The 25,919-nt window shown below is 43.0% G+C and overlaps 1 protein-coding gene across 1 annotated transcript in view; it reads left to right on the top strand.

Moving 5' to 3' along the window:
* SORCS3 (sortilin related VPS10 domain containing receptor 3) overlaps window positions 1-25,919 on the top strand; it is a 514,894-nt gene that overhangs the window by 160,998 nt on the left and 327,977 nt on the right. The window contains exon 2 of the mRNA XM_036336059.1: window positions 782-849. Within this exon, the coding sequence (XP_036191952.1) occupies window positions 782-849 (68 nt within the window). The remainder of the gene's footprint in view (window positions 1-781; window positions 850-25,919) is intronic.

The following is a 25,919-nucleotide window of genomic DNA, read 5'->3' as shown; positions in this document are numbered from 1 at the left end:
GCAAATATCAACAAATTTCTATATGTGACACGGCACCAGAGTTAAGTTAGGGTTTTTCAAAATGCTGACACGCCGAGCTCAAAAGGTTCGCCATCACTGGCCTAGGACCAGACCCACCAGCCAAGACCATTTCAGCACGGGCCTTGTGATTTCAACTGGAGTCAGGAAAGTGTCCTGGAGTCCAGTGGAGTCCAATGACCTGCGTACTCCATGGTGGGGACAGATGCTGCATGGTAGGTGGCAGGTGGCATCAGGGACTATTGGGGGCTGGACCTGCCTGCCATAGAAATATTTATGGTCCTAGTGATGGAAACACAAAATCTCTTTGAACCCCTGTAGGCAGAATGGGGCCCAGTTCCTTCTACCTTTTTAGCCCAAGTCTGCAAGTCAGAGTCATCTCCAGATCAAAAGCAGCCCATCCTCTGACTCCCTGGGTGGCCAAGCCAGTGAGCGGAGCCCACCAGCTGTGCCTGACCTTGAAGAAGGACAGCTGTGGAGAAACAACTGTCAATTCCCAGTGAATTCCTGTTGGCATGTTTTTCTTTCAAGTGCAAAGCATCTTCAGGATTAAAATAAATGCTACCAGCTCCTGGGGATGCATTAAATGAACATGTTTCCCCCCTGTTTGATCCTATAATAACCCGTCAACTAAAGGGATCGCTACTAAGCCTTCCTCTGGGTGATTTGAGAGGCAGTGCATATTGTTATACAAACTAACATAAGCTTCCCTTTTCTCCCCCTTTTGTTCCTCTCCTTTGCCCTCCTCCTCACCCCCTCGCAGGTCATACTTATCCTGACGAAGCTTTATGACTTCAACCTGGGGAGTGTGACTGAGAGTTCACTTTGGAGGTAAGTGGCTTACAGGATCTTAAGGAGCCACTTGGCTGGGCTCACGTGAGAAATGCCAGCTGAGGGGCTGGGAAGCCTGTTTGGAAGGAGCATAAGGGAGGGGGTTCTCCCCCTGAAGCCCTCTTTAATGTCCCCGATGGCACCGATGGCGCGCACCTGTGGATTGCCTTAGCACTCTGCTTATTTCTTTCGGGGCTGGTCACATGTTCTCCTGGGCAGGGCTGTTGCTTCTGTGTTCTGCTGTGTCTCGCGCTTCCAGGTGAACACAGGTGCGGTTGGAGAGATGGGGGAGTGTGCCTGACAAGGAGAGACCCTGGGGAAGGGATCTGTTGTAGGAGGGATGCTTGTCCTGGTGCGACTGTTGTCAGTCCTTGGCGTCTGTGAGGCGCTGTTGTTTTTGAGAAGCCTGAACTTACGAGAATACACCCATGTGGGAATCAGCACTGTGCAGGGACTTTCACGGTCCCTAGCCTTTGTGGGCTCCTTCCTCTAGACCAGCGGTTCTCAACCTGTGGGTCGCGACCCCTTTGGGGGGTTGAACGACCCTTTCACAGGGGTCGCCTAAGACCATCGGAAAACACATATACAATTACATATTGTTTTTGTGATTAATCACTATGCTTTAATTTTGTTCAGTTTGTAATAATGAAATTGGGGGTCACCACAACATGAGGAACTGTCTTAAAGGGTCGTGGCATTAGGAAGGTTGAGAACCACTGCTCTAGACAATAATATTAAAAGATATATCTTATGAGTGCATTGGTATGACAAATGCGTTAAAACACTTTTTCAGCCTAAAATTGCATTTTTTTTTTTGTTTTGACTTTAAAAGGACGAAGGCATTTGTGCCCTAGGCTCGGTGCCCATAGTGGGTGGTAGGTAAATCAGCCCTGATGGGATGCTGAGGCACCAGGACAGGAAGAAGGTGGATGTGGGTGGGGTAGCACAGGCAGAGCTTGCACGCAGCCAGCCATGAACCTAGGAGTTTCCCTGGATCGGGGACGCCTGCCCACTTTAGCCTTCCACAGACCTCCTCCACGCATGCTCTGCTCACAGCCACACTGCCTGCCACACAGGACAACAGCAAGTTTCATCAGCCACCGTGAGTCCGCATTTCATGTCCATTATTCTACCATGGGACTCAAGAGGCTATGTATGTGTCCTGTGTCCTTTGCCCTTTGTCAATACTGGGGAGGATGCTGTCACAAAAGGCCCTTCACTTGCCTGTGTCTTCATCGCAGAGCCCTGTCCCGAGGGTTTCCTGGGGTCTGCAGCTGAGGCGTCTGGGCCGTGAGTGTCTGCCCACCTTGTTGCTGCCTCAGGTGACTTGTTTGTTTGCAGAGGACTAGCCAGGGCCTCTCTCCCAGGGAAGGGGAGCAGTCACAACATCTATTAAATATTTAGGGGTTAATTGCTCCTATTGATTGAGGCCTGCCTCCATTTGCATAAAATGTCCAAAACCTAATTTTGCTGCTCATTGAAAATTGGCAGAGGTATAAGTAACCAGGGCCTTGTAATATATGAAAGTGTGCCTCTTTCCACTCATGCGGGACTCCCAGAAGATTAGAGGCTCAGACACCTTCCTAGCAGGTCCAATCGCAGTGACACTGTGCTGACCCCTGAAGCCTGACTCCCGTACAGTCTGCTTAATGCAAATAACAAAGCAAGCCCCACGTGGTGGGACCTGTTAGGGATTTGAAAAGCTGGTGGATATTGTGGGCTTTCCCTGTGATTAAATGCTATATAAGAATGTACTTAAAGATGTTTTTTATTGATTTTTTTAGAGAAAGAGGAAGGGAGAGGAATAGAAACATTGATGAAAAAGAAACATCATTGATCAGCTGCCTCTCACGCCCCCCCCCCCGCCCCCCATCAGGATGGAGCCTGAAACCCTGGCATGTGCCCTGACCAGGAATTGAACCAGTGGCCTCCTGGTTCACGGGTCGATGCTCAACCACTGAGCCACACCGTCTGGGCTAAGAATATGCTTTTTTTTTTTTTAAAAAAAAAAAAGTATTGATTGATTTTAGAGAGAGAGAGGAAGGGAGAGAGAGACATCTACTTATTGTTCCCCTTATTTATGCATTCATTGGTTGATTTTTGTATGTTCCCTGACCAAGGATTGAACCTACAACCTTGGTGTATCAGCACAATCCTTTAACCAACTGCGCACCTGGCCCGGGCTACTGTATTGTGTTTCAGAAGGTTCATGGGTCTGATAAAGCCCCGCTTAGGAACCTGCATAGAGTATGACTGAGGAAAGAAACTGCTCCTCAACTTTGTGGGAGTTTTACCAATTGCTGGGGCCTCTTCTAACTTAAAAATATATATACTTCAGAGAGGAAGGGAGAGGTAGAGAGAGAGAGAAACATCAGCTATGAGAGAGAATCATCCATCGGCTGCTTCCTGCATGCCCCATACTGGGGATCGAGCCTACAACCTGGGCATGTGCCCCGACTGCGAATCAAACCTCCTGGTTCCTAGGTCGATGCTCAACCACTGAGCCACGCCAGCCGGGCCTCTTCTATTTTTTACTGTCTTCCCTGCTCAGCTCCTAAAGAGAGTGTCTCCCACTCTCTTTTCTATACGGAAGATGATGCATTTTAGTTAGAGCCTAGAGCACTATGATCTTCCTTAGTAGTAGCACAGTGTGCAGAGGAAAGAAACGAAATAAAATATGCACCCATTTGGATGCATGATTTGGCCCAGCGTGCTTAACCAAGCTGAAATTGAATTTGGTGATTCTTCAATCTTCTGTCTAACAGAGAAGCCTGGAGCAGTAGCTGCCATGACAAGATGACACTCCCTGGCAGGTTACAGTGTGATATAATTATTTGCCTCATTGGATTAATAATTCAGAGATCATCTACCTCTAAATAGACAAGACTGTTTAAAAGCACTCGGCAATGTAGCAGTATCTTGTGCCCTGTGACCCTCTTTCCGGAACTCCTTGGTGCTATTATATGAGATTCAAATTTTTTTCTCCACCAACAGAAGGATGGCTGCGTAGATTGGCCATTAGCACAACCGTCTGTTGGCATCTCTTAGTCAAATAACATTTTACATATAGGATTTCAAGCTTAGAGAATTTGTGAGGTTAGGGACTGACTTTTTAAAAAGAACAAGGCTTTTACCTTCATCCCATAGTGTGTCAAGCTTGGGGGCTGCCCATCAGTCAAGGGTGATATTGGGCCCCAGCTCTATTGGATTTGAAGTAAGCCTGACTCGAGGAGGAGTGGTGAGTCACGGTCAGGAGGCTCAGCATCCATCAGTTTCCTTCTCAGCAAAGTATGTAAGTGAAGGCTCTGGGACTGACAGCCTGGGTTCAAGTTCACACTTTTCCACTTAGCCACAGAATGACACAAACGGTGATTAGTCCTAGGAAAGTGCCTGGCATACAGTGCTATGCATGGGACATACTCAGGAGAATTAGTCATCATCATGTAATCCACCTGTAACTGATCAGCTTCTCTGTGCTAGTTTCTTCTAGTTTGTTCCTTTGCAACAAACTTGAAGCTATCTTGTTCTGTCCTTTACAATAAAACATAAGAGTTGGTTTACCACTGGCCCCATTTTACAGATGAAAACATTGAGCACTTCAGAGATTAAATGACTTGACTCATGTCATACAGCTAATCAGCGGGTAGAGGGGGGCAAGGCTGAGGTCATAAGTCTGAGAGTAGGGGCTCCCTGATCTTGGACTCTTTACATAGTATCACGTGTCCTCTTAAATGGAAATTCTGGAGCTGGATATAGATAACCCTTTACTTCTCGTCTTCTCCATTCCCACTGAAAATAGGCCAGTATTACCTGGTGTGCAGGCATCATGGACTCAAAGGCAGGGTCATGTTTGCCCGCATTTCTGTGAAAACAGCATGTGGCGTATGCTTTGGTACCATCTTCATGCTCCTCTGCACACACAGGTGTACACCTCTGCCTCATTTGTTGACATTCACAGTCCTCGATTTGGGAGCAAGAATGTCACTTATCTCTGGAAGTAGGAACTATGATAAGGCCAATTATTCCACTGCCTGAGGTTTTTGAGTCTTTAGTTTTGAACATAAATCACAGTTGGGATTTATGTTTCTGACTGGCAAATCGCTTCTGGGACTCGGTTCTATATGTCTTACCCACTGACACTTGGACTGATAAGCACATTACTCTTCCTCAAAATAAATTGTTTAAGGAACTAATTCCTGGAGAGCGATGAGCTAGCAAGCAATTGTCCAGATTCCATCTGTCCATCCCAAGCGCTACTCTCTAGCAAAGGTCCCAGGGTAGGCAGTTTATGAGCGGGAGTTTTCCTGTGGATTTCCTATTGCATTAGGGATCCTCCTGGAGCTAAATGCATTTGCAGTTGTGGAGGCATAAGAGGAACAGGAATCTTTTGCAATAGATGGTCTACCTCTATTCCTATTTCACCTCTGTTCTTCTCTTTCCTTCTCTCCATTTCTTTCACTCCCAGCCTAGTAGCATGGAAGACATTTTTCTCTTTGATAAGCAACCAGGATTGGCCATTCCTCTGTATGCCTGGCCTCAGGGACTGCAGAGCAAGGGGCTCCTGGTCAGGGTATGTATGGAGTGTACCACTTCGCAGGCACATCCTCCTAGACCAGCGGTTCTCAACCTGTGGGTCTCGACCCCTTTGGGGGGGTCGAATGACCCTTTCACAGGGGTTGCCTAAGACCATTGGAAAACACATATAATTACATATTGTTTTTGTGATTAATCACTATGCTTTAATTATGTTCAATTTGTAACAATGAAATTGGGGGCCACCACAACATGAGGAACTGTATTAAAGGGTCGCAGCATTAGGGAGGTTGAGAACCACTGTCCTAGACACTTTCCCTGACCCTCCTCTGCTCGCCGCTAATGACACATCCCTACAGTGTGTAGTGATTTGTTCCTAGCCTGGGAACTTCTCAAGAGCAGGGGACATGTGCCTTTCTGATTTCCAGATCTACAAAGCCTATCCCTTGGGCAACACTAAATAAAGGCTTGGACAACTGAGCGGACGCTCCAATAGCCCCAAACCAATCCCAGCCCAGCCCCGCCTTGCCCTGTCGCTTTCTCTGTATTGAGTTGTCTCATCCTCCTGCCACTGGGGAGTCCTGTGACTTTTCATCTGCTTTGCAAGCTGTTGTCTGGATCATTTATTTCCTCCCCTAATTGTTCTGTCAGTGACCTTTCTGGGGATGCTGGTTTGTTTTTTTCTAAATAGGAATTGGAGACCTTTTGGATTTATTAATTTTTTGTTTGCCAAGAAAACCCTGATAATAATTGCTAAGACTTCCCAGAAGTTATTAGTTTACAAATTTTAATGACACTCATGATTTATTTATGTGCTTCCCTCCCTCTCCAGCTGCTCACCCCAATTCCTTGGTGGAATTCCTGCTGAATCTGAGTGAATTAATGGAAACAAAACAGCAGATTGGAATGACATTTTTTTTGCTAGGCTGTTAATTAAAAGCTTTCCATCCTATTCGTTAGTCTCTTCATATGTGAGGTTCTGAAGGCCGGGCTGGTACAGGCTGTGAAATCCTCCCTCTAGAGTGGGGGCCTTCTATTTGCTTTCAGTGGTAATAAATCTGGCGCAGATTCCTGAATGGGTCAGCGAGCATTCAATTGAACAGATATTAATCGAGCATCCATATGTAAGCAGCCCTGCGCTCTCTGCTGGGGATGCAGAATAAGCATGTCCTGATTACTATCCTCAAGGTAGGTTTAGTTTGGCTGACAGATAAGATTAATGTGCATAGGAAACCACATCAGACATGTGCAAGAATACATATGCAGTGCATTCTGTGATGAGTGGCCCTACTGTGGAAATGCTTATATTATTATTATTATTATCACCACACCTCATTCTACAAAGGATGCAAAGCAATTTTAGGAATGAATAGAGGACGGATCAATGTGCACACGTTGCTTTGCTGTTTAATATAAAACATCTTCTTTTCCAACTAGGATGGGAAACTCCTAAAAGGAAATGCTGTCTCGCATGTTAGTAGTTTCCACAGGTCTCAGAAACACCTGGTAACAGATGGAACAGAGTATGTGTAGTGGTGAAAGCAGTGGGTTCCAGATTAAATAGTGTGGGTGTGAATTTCAGGTCTACTGCTTGCGAGCTGTCCCACTTTGAGCAAGGTTTTAGTTTGTCCAAGCCCCATGTACTTATCCATATAAGGAGATGACAGTGAGACCTGTCTCATGGAAGCTTCTCAAGGATTCAGTGAGATGATGCATGGAATGCAAAATGCCTGAAATCTAGTTATTGCTTAATAATTAGCATTTGTCATAGGCCCATATCCTCCTAGCCCAGCAGCTTCCACCAGGCTCTGGATCATAACAGTGCTGATATCTTTAGGAGGGTGGGTGAAGAACACATCTAGAATCTGAAGCACATAATGCCTGGAAATGATGCATTTCTATGGAGGGAACACTAGAGGCTTCTCCTTGAGACACTATCTGTGCTTGGCAAAAGGGAAATGTTAATACATCTCTTGGTTTTCCTACACCAAATGAAGATGATGATGATTTTGGCTACAGGATGCTAAGCACAATCTGATTTAAATTCTCGAATATACTGCTGAGTTAACTCCTTCATTACTGGTGATTTTATTTTTAATGCAACCATTAGAGGATCTAAGACCATTGAAGAGTTTTGTTACCTCTCAAGTAATTAACATGGAAGGCAGGGTGGGGTCATGCATGGTTCTGAAACTTGGCATATCCTACAAATTACTTGTGGAATGTGTTTAAAATCTAGATTTTTAAGGTTGGGTGTTAGGATGTATAATCTTAAAAGCTCCCTGGTGGATTCTTATCTTCAAGTGGGATTAGGAACCACAGAGTTCAGAGGAAGCTTGGGTTCTAAGCCCATCTCAATTACTAATGAATAGGCTTACTCCTGCCATTCTTCTGTTTCCTCATAAAACAAACAAAACAAACACTAGATGAAATGTTCTCTCAAGTCTCTTTCGACTCCAAATCCACAGATTCTACCAACTCGGGAACTCAAACAGGAAGCATGTGCATTAGGATTTATGGTGTCCAATGGATAACAGCTCCACTCCTGAGCACAGCCAGCCTCCCTAAAAATCAGTGTCAACAACATGGACGATCTGGCAAGGTGCTGTTCACTGATGGATGGTGGTCCGTAGCAGGTGTTAGCTAGAATACCTATCCAAACTACTTAATTTAAATTTATGAAAGATAGGGAACATCACTCAATCTATGAAAGTCTTTGTTTTACAAAATAGAACGAGAAAGGAATTTGCCCCAAATATGGAGCTCTCAGACATCTTCCTTTGCTGGAGAAAAGAGACATAGGATGCTAGAGAAGCAGATCTGGATTACAGATCTGATGCTTTCCTCTTTATTATGGGAAAGGGAGTTCTTTTTATGACTTAGTCTTTTTCTTCCACTAGGGAGGCCCCAGACATGTATCTATTTTGATTTTTGCCCAGTGGATGAGAGAATATAACACTCTTGTGGGGATCATTTCTGTTGATTATTTTATGTTGTCTTCTCTTTCTGCCAAATGCAGTGCCATTTTATCACAATCATAAATTACCCCACCATGTGGAGAAGGGGTTTGAAATCCTGCCTACCCCTTTCCACAGCCTGAGCTCCCTCTCATTTGCACAGCAGTAGATTCATTAGCCTCCTAATGAAGTTAATAAGTCAATAAGGATTAGACAGTCCTTCTAAAATAACACTTATAAATGGATGCATTTTCCTACCCTCTAAGGTAAGCCTTAATTTATTTTCCTGCCAGACGTCCATGTGTGTAAAACTATGCTAGGTGAGCCTTTGGAGTGTGGTTTGTAGCCAAGAAAAAAAAAAGGAAAATTTTTATTTCACACAGAACCTATCTATTTCCAAGTTTATAGGAGAGTAGAGTTTTACACACTCCATTCCTGCTTATATATATAACGACTATAAAGATTAGGTAGTCGAGCTTTCATAGTTACTTTCTCATCATTTGGTGGCCAATTATCTTATTGGACATAGACTGTAAATGCCTTTAGGAGGCTTCTGGCAGCTTCCCTGTGAAGACCACTGCCCTAGACATTATTGGTGGAGCAATAAACTGGTAAAAGGCCTCTTCTCTCTCTCACATGTCTGTGAGGCTCTTTGTAGGAGTCACTGAACTGAAAAAAGGAAGCATTTTATATCTTGCTCTTGTTTCTAAATGTTTTCTACCCAAGTTAAAGCTAAAGTCAAGTCTTGCCCTAGCTGGTTTGTTTCTGTGGGTAGAGTGTCGGTCTGAGGACTGAAGTGTCCATGGTTTGATTCTGGTCAAGGGTACCTACTTTGGTTGCAGGCCCCAGCCCTGTTTGGGGAGTGTGCAGGAGGCAACCAATTGATGTATCTCTATCAAATAGATGTTTCTCTATCTCTGTCTCTGCCCTCCGTTCCACTCTCTCTAAAATATCAATGAAAAAATATCCTCAGATGAGAATCAACAATAAAAAGCTAGTCAAGTCTTAAAATTCAATCCATAGTTTATATTTTACAAGCTCCCCCTTGCATTGATACTAATATCTTAAATTGGTATCATACTTGTAGTCATTGTCCACATGAACACATGCCCACCTCATATTTCTGGGGGGAGTGTAAGTCTTGTATAATTGAATATTCCATTTTTACAGATGGATAAACTAAGGTTTTGAGTGGGTTGATGGTCAGTGATTTCAGATCTGGGATCCAGATCTAGGTTTCCTGATTCTCAGCAACCCTATGCTCGTGCTGTTCCATTACTAATCCTTCTTTCCTGGCTTTTCTAGCTTGGCAACCATCATAGTTCATGACATCTCTGTCTAAGGGGCTACTTTGGGGACTAGGAATCAGTTTCCTTGGATATCTGTCCACATGACTTTTAAAAATATACATATTTTTATTAATTTCAGAGAGAAAGGGAGGAGAGTGAGATAGAAACATCAATGATGAGAGAGAATCATTGATCGGCTGCCTCCTGCATGCCCCACACTGGGAATAGAGCCCACAACCCTGGCATGTGCCCTTGACTGGAATCAAACCTGGGACCCTTTAGCCCACAGGCTGACGCTCTATCCTCTGAGCCAAACTAGCTAGGGCAGTCCACATGATTTTCAATCTGGTAGACCATGAGAATCTGCTAGGAAATATAAGAAAAGCCAGTTTCCTGGGCCTTAGTCCAAATCTACTGAATCAATTTCTGAGGTCAAGATCTAGGAACTTAGAGCTTTAAAGAACTCCTCTCTTGATTCCGATGTAAGCACTGATCTAGGAGACTTCATGGCCATCTCTGTTTCTGAAAGGTCCATGAAAACTAAGTTTGGGGAATCGTTCCCCCAGCACAGCATCTTTTCCTTTTATCCCATTTCCTTCTGGCTGGCTCAGAATGACACAAATTCATTCATGCAAAAATCCATAGTTGTACCCTTATCTTTATGAATGACAACCATAAAGGTTAATAATTGGAATGAGCTCTGGAACTTACTAATTAGTTCACATTCTGTCAGCATCAGGCTTGTTTAATTGGGCAATTAACATTGATTTTAGATACCGGTGACACCAGAGAGTGGTTATAGGTGCTATTCTCCATGGTGCTGTGCTTGAGACAAACCCTATGAGGGTGTCATGGCCGCTGGGAATCTAGGCAATCAGAAAACATAACCAATGCAGAATGGTTTCCAGGTGACATTGGGAGGCTTTATAGTCATGATTTTTGGTTACAACCAGCAAAAATCACACTAACAGGCAAGATACATGATTTGTTAGAAGGATACTGCAATGGCTTAACATTTGGAGAAAAAGATAATGATTAAACTCTAGGACTGACAAAATCTTAGGCCTCTCTAGGGACCATGGAGTGGGATGTCATGGTTCGTATGCCATTATATGCAACTACCTTCTCTATGATTTAAATTCCTGAGAGAGAACTGAAGGGACTATTTGAGTTAAGTAGTCAAAGCTTTAACTGTGTTCAGGGATGAGAATTTCCTGGCCTAGACTGGCTTCCTTGTTTGTTCATTCAGCAGAGGGAGACTGGGTCCACCAGAGAAACCTAGTAATGGGCTGGGAATTCCCAACCAGTAGCCTTCACAGATATCACGTCTTCTGATGTATTCTTATGTAAAGGTGACTTATACTTAACATATGGAACTCTTTAATGAACATCCTTTTACTTGTACTGTTGATTTAAAAGATTGTCATTTATTATGTGTCGGGATGTGCTAGAAGGTTTACTCATAAACATATCACAACAACCTTGAAAGGACTTTATCCTACCTGCAGTGCTGACAGCCAGCAGATAATGGGGATTAAGTTTGATCTTTGGTCTGTAAACTTCCAAGTCCATGCTTGTTGAACTTGGTCATGCTGCCTCCCCAGATAGTTTTAAATCCAGGGTTGGGTAGTGAGCACTTTCTCAATCTGTAGAAGGTCCTGATGATTATTTGATTCTTTTCTCTTTATCTTCTTATATCTATTATAGGTTTTCCTTTGTGATTACCATGAGGTTTGCATAGAAAATATTTATATCAGCCTATTTTAAACTAATAACAACTTAACTTCAATGTAAAGTCTCTACACTCTTACTCTTTGCCCCCATACTTTATGTCATTGATGTCAGAATTAATTCTAAATATATATTATTTATATATTAACAATTTTTATGCTTATAATTATTTAAATACTTTTGTCTTTTAACTCTTATGCTCAGCTTAAAAATGATTTATATACCACCATTACAGCATTGCATTATTCTGTATTTGTCTATAGATTTACCTTTACCACTGAGATTTATACTTTAATACTTATGACATATTTATATTGAGGCTTTCAATACATGAACATTATACACATATTCATTTATTTAAGTCTTTGATTTTTTTCATCAGCATTTTGTAATTTTTACCATATAAAAGCAGTACATGTTTTGCTAAGTGTGTACTTAAATATTTCAATTCCTTTGGAATGATTATATAAGGCATTGTGTTCTAAATTACAGTTTCCACATGATTATTGTTAATGAATAGAAACAGAAATGTGCTTTTTTTTTTTGTGTGTGTGTATTAACCTTGTATCTAGTGACCTTGGTCAACTCATTGGGTATTTGCTTTTGAATTCTTACTCTGGACTCAATGCCGTGCTAGTTCCCTTCTATGCATCATGGAACAGAGTGAAGTTCCCCAATGAGGTCAGTTCCTTTAATGAGACTGGCTATGTGTGATATCTGTGCTAAGCACTGTGGGCCATGCAAGGATATAGATGAGATTTCCCATTTTTAGGAACCTGGGGAGGAGGGGGGGGAAGAGAGAATGAGGGGAAAAAGGGAGGGAGAAAAGGGGAAGGGAGGGAGGAAAGGAGAAAGAGAGAAATAGAATACAAACCTTGCACATTATGTTACGGCATAAAATAAATGTCATAGAAAGGCTTTGGTTGGTAATGTGAGGGAATGGGCATTCAGGATAAATTGTTAGATTAAAATCCATCCAGGAGGAGAGAATGACCAGGAGAAGTTTGGAGAATTATTGAGAGGCCTATGGAGTTGAAATGTGAATGTAGTAGAGGGAAGGTGGCCATGGAGGAGGCTGCACAGGAAGTGAAAATCACATTGGGGAAGACTTTGATGCCTGATTGAGCAGTTGAGAACCTTTTCTGTGGGGTAGAGAGAAAAGAGCAAAGGTTTGTGAACAGCAATTCTAAAATAATAGCTATGTTTTAGAAAGATATGTTTAGAAAGAATGATTTAGTGTGGAGGAAAATTGTAAAGGGGAGTGGGGTCAGTTATGAAACTACTATGACATTCTTATTAACTTTTCCTCTTATCCATCCATCCATGCATCCATGCATACATGCATCCATGCATCCGTCCATCCGTCCATCTGTCTGTCCATCCATCTATGTGTTTGTTTGTGTGCTTATTTATCTTCCTACCCTTATAGAATGTACAAGTATCTGAAGTTTAATGGGCCAGGAATGAGGAAGACAAGAAGCCTAAGGTCAAGCCCCCCTTGTTTGATGGAAACCAGAAACTTCCTTCTAAATCTCTTGGCTTTCAGGTGTCTAAACATGAATTCTATACCTTTGGAGTTAAGGTGTGATGACTGGGCCATGGAGTCAGATGGTGAGGGGTCATGCTTGGACCATGCTTCATTGGCTTACTATATGCAGACAAAGGTTAGACTGTAGCATTCTGAAAGCTTGGGTCAGAGGATAAAGGGAGTGGCTTGCCTTATTAGCTTATTTTCTCTTAATTCTTCAACATGTTGCTCGATGTCAAGATATGGGAGTCAGGACAGTAACAACGCAGGCTGAGGAATTTGGAATTGGATCTAATTTGGATTTGCTTTGAAACTTTGGTACCTTATATTGGCATTCTTTAAACGCATCTGGCTGGATTCCTTCAGACTTGAAAATTAAGATAGTGTACAAGGTTTTGTTTGGCCAACAAGGAAGAAACAATGAATTTTAAAGCTTTTTAAGTTTTTAAAAATCTTTTTTGAATATTTAAGTTTTTATGGAGTAATTTTGCTAATAAAAGTAATTTTCCAAAGCTTGAAAAGGAAGAGTACTATAAAAATAATAGCCACCATCTTTAATTGGTTTTAAATTATTTTTAAGTTTCAGCATATGTGCACCTATACATTTTAACCTATATATTTTACATAGTTGAAATCCTCTTCTATAACTCATTTTGTTTATTTTCATATAGCCTTTGACTAAGCATTTTTCAATGTTACTCAATATGTTTCACAATTTTACAGTTCACATAATAGCCTTGTATTGCTGTTCTGTAATTTACTTAACTATCTTTGTTCTTTTATTTTTGGAGATTTAGATTGTTTTACAGTTTTTCACCATTTAAAAATGTATTGAGTATCTAGATATGTAAATTTTATTTGGTCTGCATTTTAGATTATTTCCTTAGGACAGACTCTAGAGGAGAAATTTGAAGACTTTTACTATACACTGTCAAGTTGGTTATGGGAAAGGTGCATTTCTGAAACTCCTTGCTGGGATAAAAACTTCTGATTTTAAAAGATTTGGAAAGTTGACACAGTTTGTGGTATATGTGTATATGTACGTGTGGCTTATGCATATTACAGATATATATTTACATGCTTTAGGGTCATTAGTATGCCTACAATTTTATTAAATTATTGGCTAAGACTTGGGCAAAGAGGCCCTTGAAAATGATGTGTCCCCAGACTCCATGAAGAACATGCATGTCTCCAGCTAACAGAATATCCAGGCCCATTTGAATGGATAACATGAAAACAATAGCAGTCACAGCAGTGATGACAGCTGATCAGACTGTGTGCCAGGTACTGATTAGAGTGTTTTACATCTGTTTAACCCAGCCTGATAGTAAACCAGTTAGGGAATACTGCCGTCATCTGCATTTTGTAGCAGAGGAATCTGAGGACAGTGTGTCAGCTGTTTTATATAGTTTTGTGTTTTACTTTGGGCACAGTGGGAGCCAGTTAAAAGGCTTTAAGCAGGGGCATGCCATTCTTCAATGAAATTTTGAAAGACATATTAGTATTGAACTTGAATTTTTTATCACTCATTTTGTATTTTTGTGAATGGGACATTTCCCTGCCCCATTTGATTGTCTACTTGCAATTCCTCATATGCGTTTTCCTTTAATGCATTTTGTATGTTTATCTACTGGTGACCTGCTTTCCTTATCATTTTGTACATGTTTTTAAAATAGAATATGCAAACTGAAAGCATTGTTGAATCTGATGCCAATATCTCCCTCATTCTGTTTTATCCTGTTATCACAGTTCATTTTCATAAAGGAGTTTTACATTTTGTAGCTAATCAAATCTGTTCATCTTTATTTAGAAAAACCACATTCCTTTTTAGTTTTATTTGTTAAGATTGAAGCACCCTCACCTTTTTAATTCATTTTTACGCAGCAGCAAATCCATCTCTTAGATGGGAAATGTGTGATAAAAATTGTTGAATAAGCTGGGGCATTCATTTGTGAGAACACCTGCTTATTTTTGCAATCAATTATCAAATCCTCCCTCAAACCTTACAAAGTAGGTACTATTATACTTTCCTTTTTGCAGATGGGGAAACTGAGATTTTAATAAAATGAATAATCTGATGAAGTGTACACAGGTGGATTTGGCCTCTTAACCCAATTGGGAAGACTGATGACTTATTCATAACCAACGAACTACACAACTGGAAGCTCTGTGTGGTGTCTTGGGTGGCCTCCACCCATCACTCCAGAGCTGGAAACTTTGCAGATGGAAACTAGGAAGTTCCCAGCAGAGAAAATGCGCCCACAGGGCTGCTCGAGCCAGGCTTCTGCCTCACTTCCCCACAGCCCTGCCTTTATTTCTGTCCCTTCTCATTCTGGACTTCTCTCTTCTCTCCTCCTTCTTACTTTTAGGACCTATATTCTGTGTTCTTCCAGAGCCTTCCTTGAGCATCCTAGCCCGGCACCCCCTCTCTTTTCTTATTTGAATCCCTGAGAATCTGCTTTTCTACCCCCTCATCTGCTCCTTGGTCTTGCCATGGGTGGCTTCTTGAGATCATAACAACATTTCACTGCATGTGTTGGGCATTGTATGTGCTCAATAAATGGCTTTTGGGTAGATGGAGGAGCAGGACCTACCTGAGTTTCCTTCACCTTGATATTGGGAGTCTGTGGGAAGCCTGGCTGGGTTCAGCAGCCTCAGGTCCTGCAGGAGCTCCACGTGCCAGGCAGCCACTTACAGACATTTGGTTCTTGGTGCCAGCTTTGCAGTGGCAGTGTTTTCTGCTCTGTAGCATGTCCTCTGTCACAGTTAGGAGGTATAGGGTGGGATGAATGGGTAGTTTGGAAGGATGGCATGTGTTGGAAGCCAGCCAGCCGATGACTGAGAATGGCACACAGAGGATGCCACAGTTATCAAAATTCACTGGCTGTTTTGAGGCAGTTGCCAGCTTGTTTATCAGGGTTGACAAAAGGAACATTTCCAAGAGATTGGGGATAAGTTGAGGCAATGTGTACTTGGGGGCAGTTATCCTAACATTAGCATATATTGAATGGCACTGTGCGCCAGGAATAGGTACTTTTCAATATTATCTGTAATCTAAACATCCTGATGGCAAGATGTTTAGAGAGGTCCTGGGTATAGTAGGATCTGAGCGGGATGCTACATGGGTGGGGGAATAGTGCATGGCTTTCTGGCTTTGATCTCTTGCCCAGAGATGTCATCAATTGTTACATATTTATGAAAACCTTAAGATTGAAAAAAAACCCACTTTAAAATATTTTCTTTTGCTAAGAATCCATAGGGGAGAGTGAGAGAGACGAGAGAGAGAGAGAGAGAGAGAGAGAGAGAGAGAGAGAGAGAGAGAGAGATTGATTTTAGTGTTGCTGCAGCTACAGCCCCATAGCCTCCATGGGATCACTAGACAAAGATAGTCACAGAGGGACCTATTCAACCTTGAACATCTCAAGAATCTCAGGAAACCTCATTGATACCAAAGACACAATCAGTCCTTTCGGGGTTCAGCTTACTGCAATCACCAGTGCCTCCATGGGGTGGTGCCTTGTATTGGGCTTCAGAAACTTTGCCCATAAGGATCTCACTGGGTCATAGTCTCTTCCGTTCATGCCTCTTTCGTGTACAGTGGTGGGTGGTGTCCGCCAATGAGTGCTGGACCAGGGTGCTCCCACATCTCTGCAGCAGAGATTTCGCTGGCTGTCATTCTGCTCCTCAATGTCCACTATTAAAGCATTAGTGAGAAGGTGAATGCACCAAGTTTATATGGACCTGTGAGTGAATAAATGGGGTATCAGTGCATGCACCCCAAATCTCCAAAGGCAAAATGGTGTTCTTTCAGGCTCTTTAGAACAAACCAAGCTTTTCCCTGTGTGGGGATTTCATATCTATCTGGAATATTCTCCTTCCTACTTCCCTTTTCCACCTGCCCCCAATCACATTTTTTCACAAGTTTGGTTCTTTTTTCCCTTTTATTTCTTCAATCTAGGCATCTCTTCTCCAGAAAGGTATTACCTGGCATCCTAGCTAAGAGAGGTTTCCAGGCCGGTCCATGTCTCAGCCTCTCACAGTACTAACTGTTGCACTGTGGCTGTTTTTCACATGACAACTCACAGTCATTTCATTTTATGTCTCACATAGGCGTTATTTCTTTCATTACTGTTCCATCTTCCCAACTAAACATAGACTCACTGAGAGCAGGGGTCATGTTTGTCTCAAAGAACACGCTTTCCCACCAGCAAGCACTGTGCTTGGCACGTGATAGGGGCCACGTGGTGCAAGGGAAGAAGGGAGAGAGGGAAGGAGGCAGACAGGCAGGGATTCACAGACAGAAGCAGAGCAGGCAGGTAGACATGAGCTTTCCAATGCCCTGCATGGCAATCCTTGACCTAAACCCTGGAGGTCCCTTCCTTTAGTACGTTCTCCTACATTGCTGATATTTCATGCTTGGGGAAACATTTATCGACAAGCCTTTTCTCCAGGTTGTAGAGAGGAGGAGAGTAAGGCTCAGAGAAGGAAAGGACTTGGCCAGGACAAAAATTTGAACCAAAACTGAACCAGCACACTTTCAGCTAGAGAGGCGGGCATCCCTGGAAGATCCTGGGAGTCCAGTCTTCAGGGCTTTGTGACTGAACCCTTTGCTTTTCAGAGGAATAATAGAAGAAGTGGGCCACTTAAGACATGAAGGCCGACAAATGTTGGGCTTTCACCCCGGAGAAAGCCATGAGCCTGTGAAAACCTCTCTCCCAGAGGGACCTTGAAGAACATAGCGCTTTTCTTTCCCTGAAGTGGAGCTACAAGCCGAGCACAATGCCCCTGACAATGACAGTCATGCTCTGCCTTGGAACAGACTCGGGGTGGAAAACAGGTTCATCGTTTGCCTTCTTTGTGGAGCAGTGCACCCGTAGAGGCTGACTGACTGCTGTGCTTCTGTCCTTGGTCACAAGTCTGTGTGGGAGGGCCATGTGTGGGGATCAGACAGTAGTTCTCTGTTCACTTCCCACATTCATCAGCTTGTGGTTGGTGCCTCATATGTATTCTCCTTGAAATTTGAAAAGGAAATACACCGAAAACACAGCTAAAACAGTGAACAGTGAGTTAGGAAAAAGGTCTAGTGAAGAAAAGGGACACAATTGTTCTGGTTCTCTTTGAAGAAATGAGCTGAAGTCTGACTTAATGTTCAGAGTCGGGTACTTGAGGTGCAGTGATCTGCACAAGAAGAAATAGGCACAGAGTAAGGCGAGGGAGATAGGGGTTTATGTAGCGTAAGTTAATGACTAGCATGGTGGAAAATTAGCGTGATGCATATGTAAAATATGGAAAAATACATGTATTTCTGAAAAAAACAAATTGTCTAATTATGTTGACTGTTCTTTATGGATAGACTTACTAGATTTATTGATCTAGGAATTATTCAAGCTAGCCAGAGTTGGGAACATTTAGTCAGGGCCATCAGTAATTATTATGTTTCTACCTTGAGTCTTTGAAGTTAAATCGATCTGGTTGCTTTGTTAGGCCCTGGGAAAGGATAATTTTGGTGCTTACAGAAACCTGAGTTTGAGCACTAACGCCTCAGTTACTGTGAAATCATGGAGAGATTATGTAACCTCTTTAATCCTCACGTTAATGATCTATCTGGAGAATGGGAACACAATTTACTTCAGAAGGTTAATGTGGGCATTAATCAACATAATCTTGAAGTGCATGTTATATGTTGGTGTTCACTTCTACTTTATCGCTCAGTGATTTGGGAAAGGTGGCCCCGAACACTTGAGGAGCTCATATTTTCTGAATCACCATTTTCCACCCCCCCCCCCTAAATCTCTTTTGGAGTATCTCAATTTTGAACATGTGCCCATGACACTGTTTTATTTTTGTTCTGTGTACTTGAATATGAGTAGGAAGAGTTAGGGTTTAGGAGGGTTTGTTGGGTTGTCTAGAGTCACTAGACACCATTATCGTAAGAGCTTTTGCATCCTCGTTTTATACCCATTCAACACCTGACTTCCTGGAAGCCTACTATGTGCAAGACACCCAGTGAGGCAATAGGGCAATAGGGCAATAGGGACTAAGGGGGAGGGGGGTGGGGAGGATGAGGAAGATACATCACATTCCTCTGCCCATGAAGTAGACAGGATAATGAAGACAACAGGTAGTAGAAAGGGAAACAATGAACTAGGTGATAACTCAATATGGTGAGTGCCACAGGGTGGTGTGATAGGCACCAGGTGGGCATGGGAGAGGAGAAGTGAGGGGTCAAGGGGTAATCTTACCTAGGGGTAGGGCTGGGACTAGGGTGAGGCAAGTAAGACAGGTGAGGTGCCGAGGGTGCAGGACTTAGGAGGCACTTAGTCTTAGGGTCTTACAAGGGCCTCCTTAAATTTTGAGTCCTAAAAAGCCTGCTTGCATATTTGTGCTAGTCCCAGCCCTGCCTTGGAGGTGACATTTGAGCTGGGACCTAAAAGATGATGAGGAGCTAGAACTTGAAAGAGCTGCCTGGTCATCAGCTAAACAATTGTGTTTGCTGTGGTTCATTTCAGTGTGGTGCCAAGATGTCCATGTAAATCCTGTAATTGCCAAAATTGACCCATCAGTGTTAAATACCTCTTTTAACTGGGTCATTTTCTTCCTTTTACACAGCCATCAAATGCAGCCCTAATGAGGGGTGGTATTCATCTTGTTTTACAACCCTGAGCTTCTCTGTACTCATTAGCATGCAGGGATCTGGCTCTGGGTGGTTCTTAGCAACAGGTGTCCCATCCCTGCTTTGTATGTTCAGAAACAGGTTTTTTTTTTTTTTTTTTTTTTTAATTGCTGAGGTGCCTTGTGGTTCAGCCCTGGTGGTTCCATCCTTTTTCTTCTTTGCTCTGACTTCAGAATGCGCTAGGGTTTTTTTTCTCTGACTGAGGGGGAATATCTTGGCTGTCTTCTTGGGCAAACATTCATAAATAACATGTGCAACTGTGGGCATTAATTAAAAGCACACCAATGACATTACTACATCGTTGAGAAATGCTCCATCGCAGAGTTCCAAAATTACGAGCAAAGTTCTAACTCCTGAGTGATGTATTATGCATTGCTCTTTCTAATGTGGTCCAGAGGGACACTTTCCTGAAAGAATCTCTCACAATCGCAAAGCTGTGTTCTTGTGGGACTGACCACCTCTTGCTCTTCATGTAGTTTGCAAGGGACGCTCACTCGAATCTTTCACTTTAGATGGAGGCCTCCAGCTGGTCCACAGCCCTGCCCTCCAGGCCAGGCTTTGCCCAGCCATCCAGGGATATTTCCCCCGCTCTGTTTTCCTATTGGCATCTCTCAGATGGACACCTCTAGGCACTGCCACCACCCACCTCTTCTCAAACCCAAAGCAGAACACACCATGCACCATGTTTAAATTTTCTGGATTAAATGTTGGGACAGTGTTGGATTAACAGGAAGTATGATCGCTGCCCACATTGTGTAGCGCTGGCTGTCTGGGTTCTCTTGTTGGCCCTGTCATTATTGGCTATGAATCATTTACTGTTACTGGATCTCGATATCCTCGTCTGCAGAATGGGCATATGAGGCTGTTGTGTGGAACAAATGAGTTGATACATCGGAAGGTCTTAGAACATTGTCTGACATATAAGAGCTCTAGTAATATCCTTGATTGTTGTCATTATTACTGTTATTATGATTTCTATTATATTACAAAGTTGATGCATATTCTTTTATTTTTATTTATTTTATTTTATTTTTTCTACCACCGTTTATCCCTTCTATGTTCACTTCCACTTCCACCCACACTGTCAGCACTGCACTGTCTTCCATGTCCAGGTCCATATCCATGATGATGCATATTCTAAGTGTCAACAGTTATTAAAGAATGATGTAATTTTACCCTATTTCTACCTCGCTGATGAAACATATAAACAAAAGCACACAATTTTTTCCCGTCACTGTCCCTATGCACTGGAACTGTTCTTGGCCAATCTAAATCCTTGAGAGTGAGAAACAATGAGCCACCTTAGTCAGTGGCAATGAATGGGAGTCATTCATTGATTTGTCCACAAGCACTTCCCTGTGCCAGGCTCCATGCCAGCCCCTTGATGAAACTGATCATTGCTAGATTCCATCCATATTTTTGTTCTTGTTAAAAACTATTATGTTACTTCAAAAAATGGTAACACCTAAAACTGCCATCAGCTCCTGGCACCTCAGTGTGCGGGGAGGTTTTGAGAAAGACATTTGACAGGGATTCTGGGAAAGGGGTGAGGCCTGAAGACAGCACAGCAGTGAGAGCAGAAATCACAGTGGGTGAACCAGCCCTACATGCTCATGGGTGACCTGTGGGCTTGAGGATGTGAATAGACAGAGAAGAAAGGAGCCACTGGTGGCCAGGGGAGTGAGAGGATAAAGGGATAGTCATGTCTGTTGAGCGACTACTCTGTGCCATGCTCTGAAAATTCACATGGGTTAGCTTTTCAGATTCTCACAACAATCCAAGCAGGGGAATATGCCAATGATCCCTATTTTGCAGATGAAAAAATTGAGTCACAGAGAAGGTGACACAGTGAGCTTCATTATGAATTAGATTTTGAAGGATGGGTAGGATTTCATTATGAAAGGTGATAGGAGGGAACCTTCCAAGAAGGGAGGAGGAACGGCATGAAGTCTATCTTTGGGGTCCCCCCTTAGGTAAACGAGGGGTGCAAACCGATTTTCTGAGTCCTGCTCATCACTGCTTCAGCGTCCTCATTAGAGTTCTGCTACTTTAGAAATGGGATGCTCTGCTCTCAGCCCTACTATGCGCAGCAGCTCTGGGCCTTTGACACTCCAGGTAGACCCTCAAATGCAAATTGCCAGAAAGATAAATGAGAATTGGCAGCTGTATTTAATTATGCAGCCTTCTGCAATGTGTCTACAACAGACACTTTTCTTACGGAGAGTAATTATTCTTGGCGCGCCTCTGTGAGTGAGATTATGCTTCGGTAATTGGTTTTGAATCCTCGATTCATTTTTATTTGAGCCGCCTTGCCGGAATCCTTTCTATCAAAGTTTGTGAGCTGAGGCCGAGGTACTTTCCCCCAGAGACCTGGCTTACAGGACTTCTTGCTTCTGCTCTTCCTGTGGGGCAAAGCCAGGGAGTTCCCGGGGCCCTGGGCAGACGCTGGGTTGTGAGACATGCTTGCTTTAGCATTCGCAGCCCTGTTGAGAGGTCTTTATTTTACCCCTGTGTCTCACATTCCTGATTATAGTCTGAACTGATTGGACCACAGTTGTAATGGAAGCAAGGAGGGGACCTCTGCTCTGTTCCCCACTCTCAGACGGCTCTGTTCACTCTGAGGCTTGATTCAAAAATGCAGCCAACACTTGCTTACTGGATGAATAAAACACACAAAATTTACACTGCCCCCTAGTCACCCAAATCCTACTGCGAGCCTCTCTATCAGTAATATGTATGTAGTAATAACTGCCGCCAGAAACCGGCAAGATGTTGTGAGGAAAGCACGTGCTAATAGGCAAAGTGCTTTGGAATTACACCTTAAGTTATAAAAGACAGGCATTGTCACCTGCCTGGCCTGGACTTCAGCAGGATTCCCACTGGCGTGTGGCATGTTGGTTTCCTTCCTGAACTTCAGCTTTATTGTCAGGAAAATGCGAGGTTGTGTCTGATGATATTCCCGATTCAATACTTTGATACTCTATTTGCATGCCGGGGTCTTTGGCCTGGGGACAAAATTAGAGGACTCATTCACAAATGGAATGTGCATTATCTTTGCCTGCTCACGACAGGCCACGGTTCTGCTAAAATGAGGTTTCTGGTTACAGCCTCCAGGGACCCTGGTCCAATAAGTGAGGGATTGAGCCTAGGGACCCTCATATTTTTGCAAACATCTCAAGGAATTCTGATGCAGACCACAAGCCCTGCACTGGGGGGGGGGGGGGGGGGGGGGATGGTAAATAACAAAGGAGACAGCTAATTGCATTGGCACGTTCTTTGGGGGTGTCTGGTTTCTGATGAGTGTCTTTTCTTCAGCTCCATTTCCTCCTGTGTGCCTCGTGCACTTGTCTAAATGTGCGCACGCACACCCCTCCCATGCACCATTACAAACAATATGGCTTGAGAAGTTTGTTTTCTGAAAAGCACAATATGCTGCAGTCTTGGCAGAAGGAAATTGTGTCATGTGCTGAGAGCATCGCCATTTGCCATGAGTGAAAGCTTATGGTTAGAAGGACTGATATTCCATTTGCAGAATATGATTTATAATCACGTGCGCTCACACAGACACACAGACACGCAGACGCCCAGGCACTTGCCTCTTGCCTGTGCTCCCACTCAACAGATGTGCTAAGAAAAGAGCAAAGAAAGATCTGATGAATCCTTGCCCTCTCGGTGGCAGGGAGCAGGGGTGCCAGTGTGTCAGTTATTTTCACAAGAGCTTTTGCTTCCTGCTTTTGAAACTAGCAGAAGATAGAAACATAGCAAGGGCCTCTGATGCAGAACTTCAGTAAGGGGTGTGGAATGTGGATTTCCTTGTCCTGCACCCACTTTCCTTGGTCAGATAGGATCTCTGGCTTTTGTTTCTTGCTCTTCCTTAGTTGCTGGTCAGACTTTTCTCTTTGGGGAATCCATTCATTCTTAAGTGGGGTTGACAACCTCCACCACCTGCAATGTGTAGGTTCTGGAGCATCAGGGCCTGTTTTTGAGCACAAGCAGAGGCAGCCCCTGACTTTATCAGAAGAAAGTGCTGTTTTAGCTCTCTCTTCCGGAGGAAAGCGTGCATGAAAGGCAATTCCCTCCTCCTCTTTTACGGTGGAAACAATTGCCTTTCGGGGGGCGGGGGTGGAGCCCCAGCATTCTCTTTTGGATGCAGTCATACGGTCACTGTTTGCAGATGTGCAATCTCTCATTTTTATTATAATTGTGGCATAGCTTTAATTTGCATGGCATAATGCACTTAATCCATAATTATAAAATATGCAGCTAGCCTTTGGCCTCATTCTGCTCTGCCACCATGGAGGCAGCTTGGTGTTTTCATTAATTTAACTTTATACAAGCTAACAGATTGCCATAAAGGAAAACAGAATTTCTCAACCCGTTCAGCTAATAGCGGTGCTTCGGCCCTGTGGTATGTGTTGAGCAATAACTACCTCTCTCCAGCTCTACGTGCAGTTTTTAATTGAATCTCTCCCGTGGATATCATGTTGGAACTATTCATCTGCTCCACTAAGTCTTCCGATATTAAACAAGTTCTTCCAGGTTATTATTGTAATACAAATACTGTTAGACAGTTGATTTGCATTAAAAATTTACTGCCATGGAGAGGCTTACAGAGGGAAGGGAACTTATCCTGAACAAGGCCAAGCAAGGAGATCACGTTAATAGGGGCGAGGATGTAGAGCACTTACCTTGTCTGCTCCGTTTACACCCCCCTTTTTTGTCTGAGTGAGAGGATTTGGTGATGCTGACAAATTTTTAAAAAATATATTTTATTGATTTTTTACGGAGAGGAAGGAAGAGGGATAGAGAGAAACATCGATGAGAGAGAAACATGGATCAGCTGCCTCCTGCACGCCCCCTACTGGGGATGTGCCCGCAACCAAGGTACATGCCTGTGACTGGAATTGAACCCAGGACTCTTCAGTCCGCAGGCCGACGCTCTATCCACTGAGCCAAAGCAGTCATTCCACAAGGGCAACAAATTTTGATAAATGACAAAATATCAGGTGTCTTCAGATAGTTCTTGGTTTGGATTTCCGTATTTGCCATTCAGATCTGCCACCAAGAGGCACATATGTGTAACTGGGTTTGTCTTTTACCTCCACCTCCCCTTTGCTATCTCGTCTCCAGCACACACTGCTGTTCTGGTTGACATTAGGAATATGTGTCATTGGGAGCTCTGCTAACTGTTATAAGAAACATTTCATATGCTGGTCTCTCTCTAATGTTTGTCACCAATACTTCCTGACTTTTGCAGACTGACTAGTTCACCAAAGGTTCGGGACATCAAAACTATGGAGCTTCTGAAAACTCCTAGCAGGTAGTGTTCTTAACAAATGGAAGCAAACCTTATATGCAATTGGGATAGGTGAGATTAGGAATGGCTACTGTGGTTTTCAGCTTCGTGAGGGTGTCATACTGGATGGCAACTATTATCCAATTCTGTTATTCCTTTAGGTTGTAGTACCTAACCTCAAGTATACCTTGCCATATTCATTAACCAGATCCCTGGTTTATAACTCTCTTCATCATTGTATCCTTTAGTATTCCCAGGATGACTTTGCTATCCATACATATTGAAGATGCCTTCAATACCCTAATCTCATAGCCTTCAGCTCTCTTCTTCAACCAACTACCAGCATCACCAAATCTTGGTCCTCATCATTATTTGGGACTGTCTTACTTGAATATAATAACTTGAATTCTAAAATTCTCCTCTCTGGTCACATTCTCTTATTTCTCTGAATTCCTCACACTCTTATGCCTGCTGAATATCTGTCTTTGAGTGTGCAATGTTTTCCATTTTTTTCAACTTCTCCCTAGCTTCAAGTCCTCAAGTGACATGTCTTTTTTTTTTTTAATATATTTTATTGATTTTTTACAGAGAGGAAGGGAGAGAGATAGAGAGTCAGAAACATCGATGGGAGAGAAACATCAATCAGCTGCCTCCCGCAACCCAGGCACATGCCCCTGACCGGAATCGAACCTGGGACCCCTCAGTCCGCAGGCCGACGCTCTATCCACTGAGCCAAACCGGTTTCGGCACATGTCTTATCTTCCTTAAAAAAAACTCTATCTTCTTTAAAGACAGGAATCGAGCTTTAACGACAGGAATCGAGCTTTATATACACAGTGCTTTGCTTGGAATAAATGCTCAGTAAATGTTTGCCAATTGTTGATCTTTTCAAGTCAAGAGTGTTTGATCAATCTAGAAGAAAATTACACCTTGACTTCTATTTTGGGACATGCATTGGATCAAGGATGGCACCTTGGTACATATACCATTATTTGTATGTTGGTTTCACAATAGTGATTTATATGGCCAGTTGGTCTTGAGTTCAAGTTCTGTCTCTGCCATT

This window comes from Myotis myotis, unplaced genomic scaffold (genome assembly GCF_014108235.1).
Source record: "Myotis myotis isolate mMyoMyo1 unplaced genomic scaffold, mMyoMyo1.p scaffold_m19_p_15, whole genome shotgun sequence".
Lineage (NCBI taxonomy): Eukaryota > Metazoa > Chordata > Mammalia > Chiroptera > Vespertilionidae > Myotis > Myotis myotis.
The sequence above is the reverse complement of the archived record's forward strand: the minus strand, read 5'-3'. Positions and strand labels throughout refer to the sequence as shown.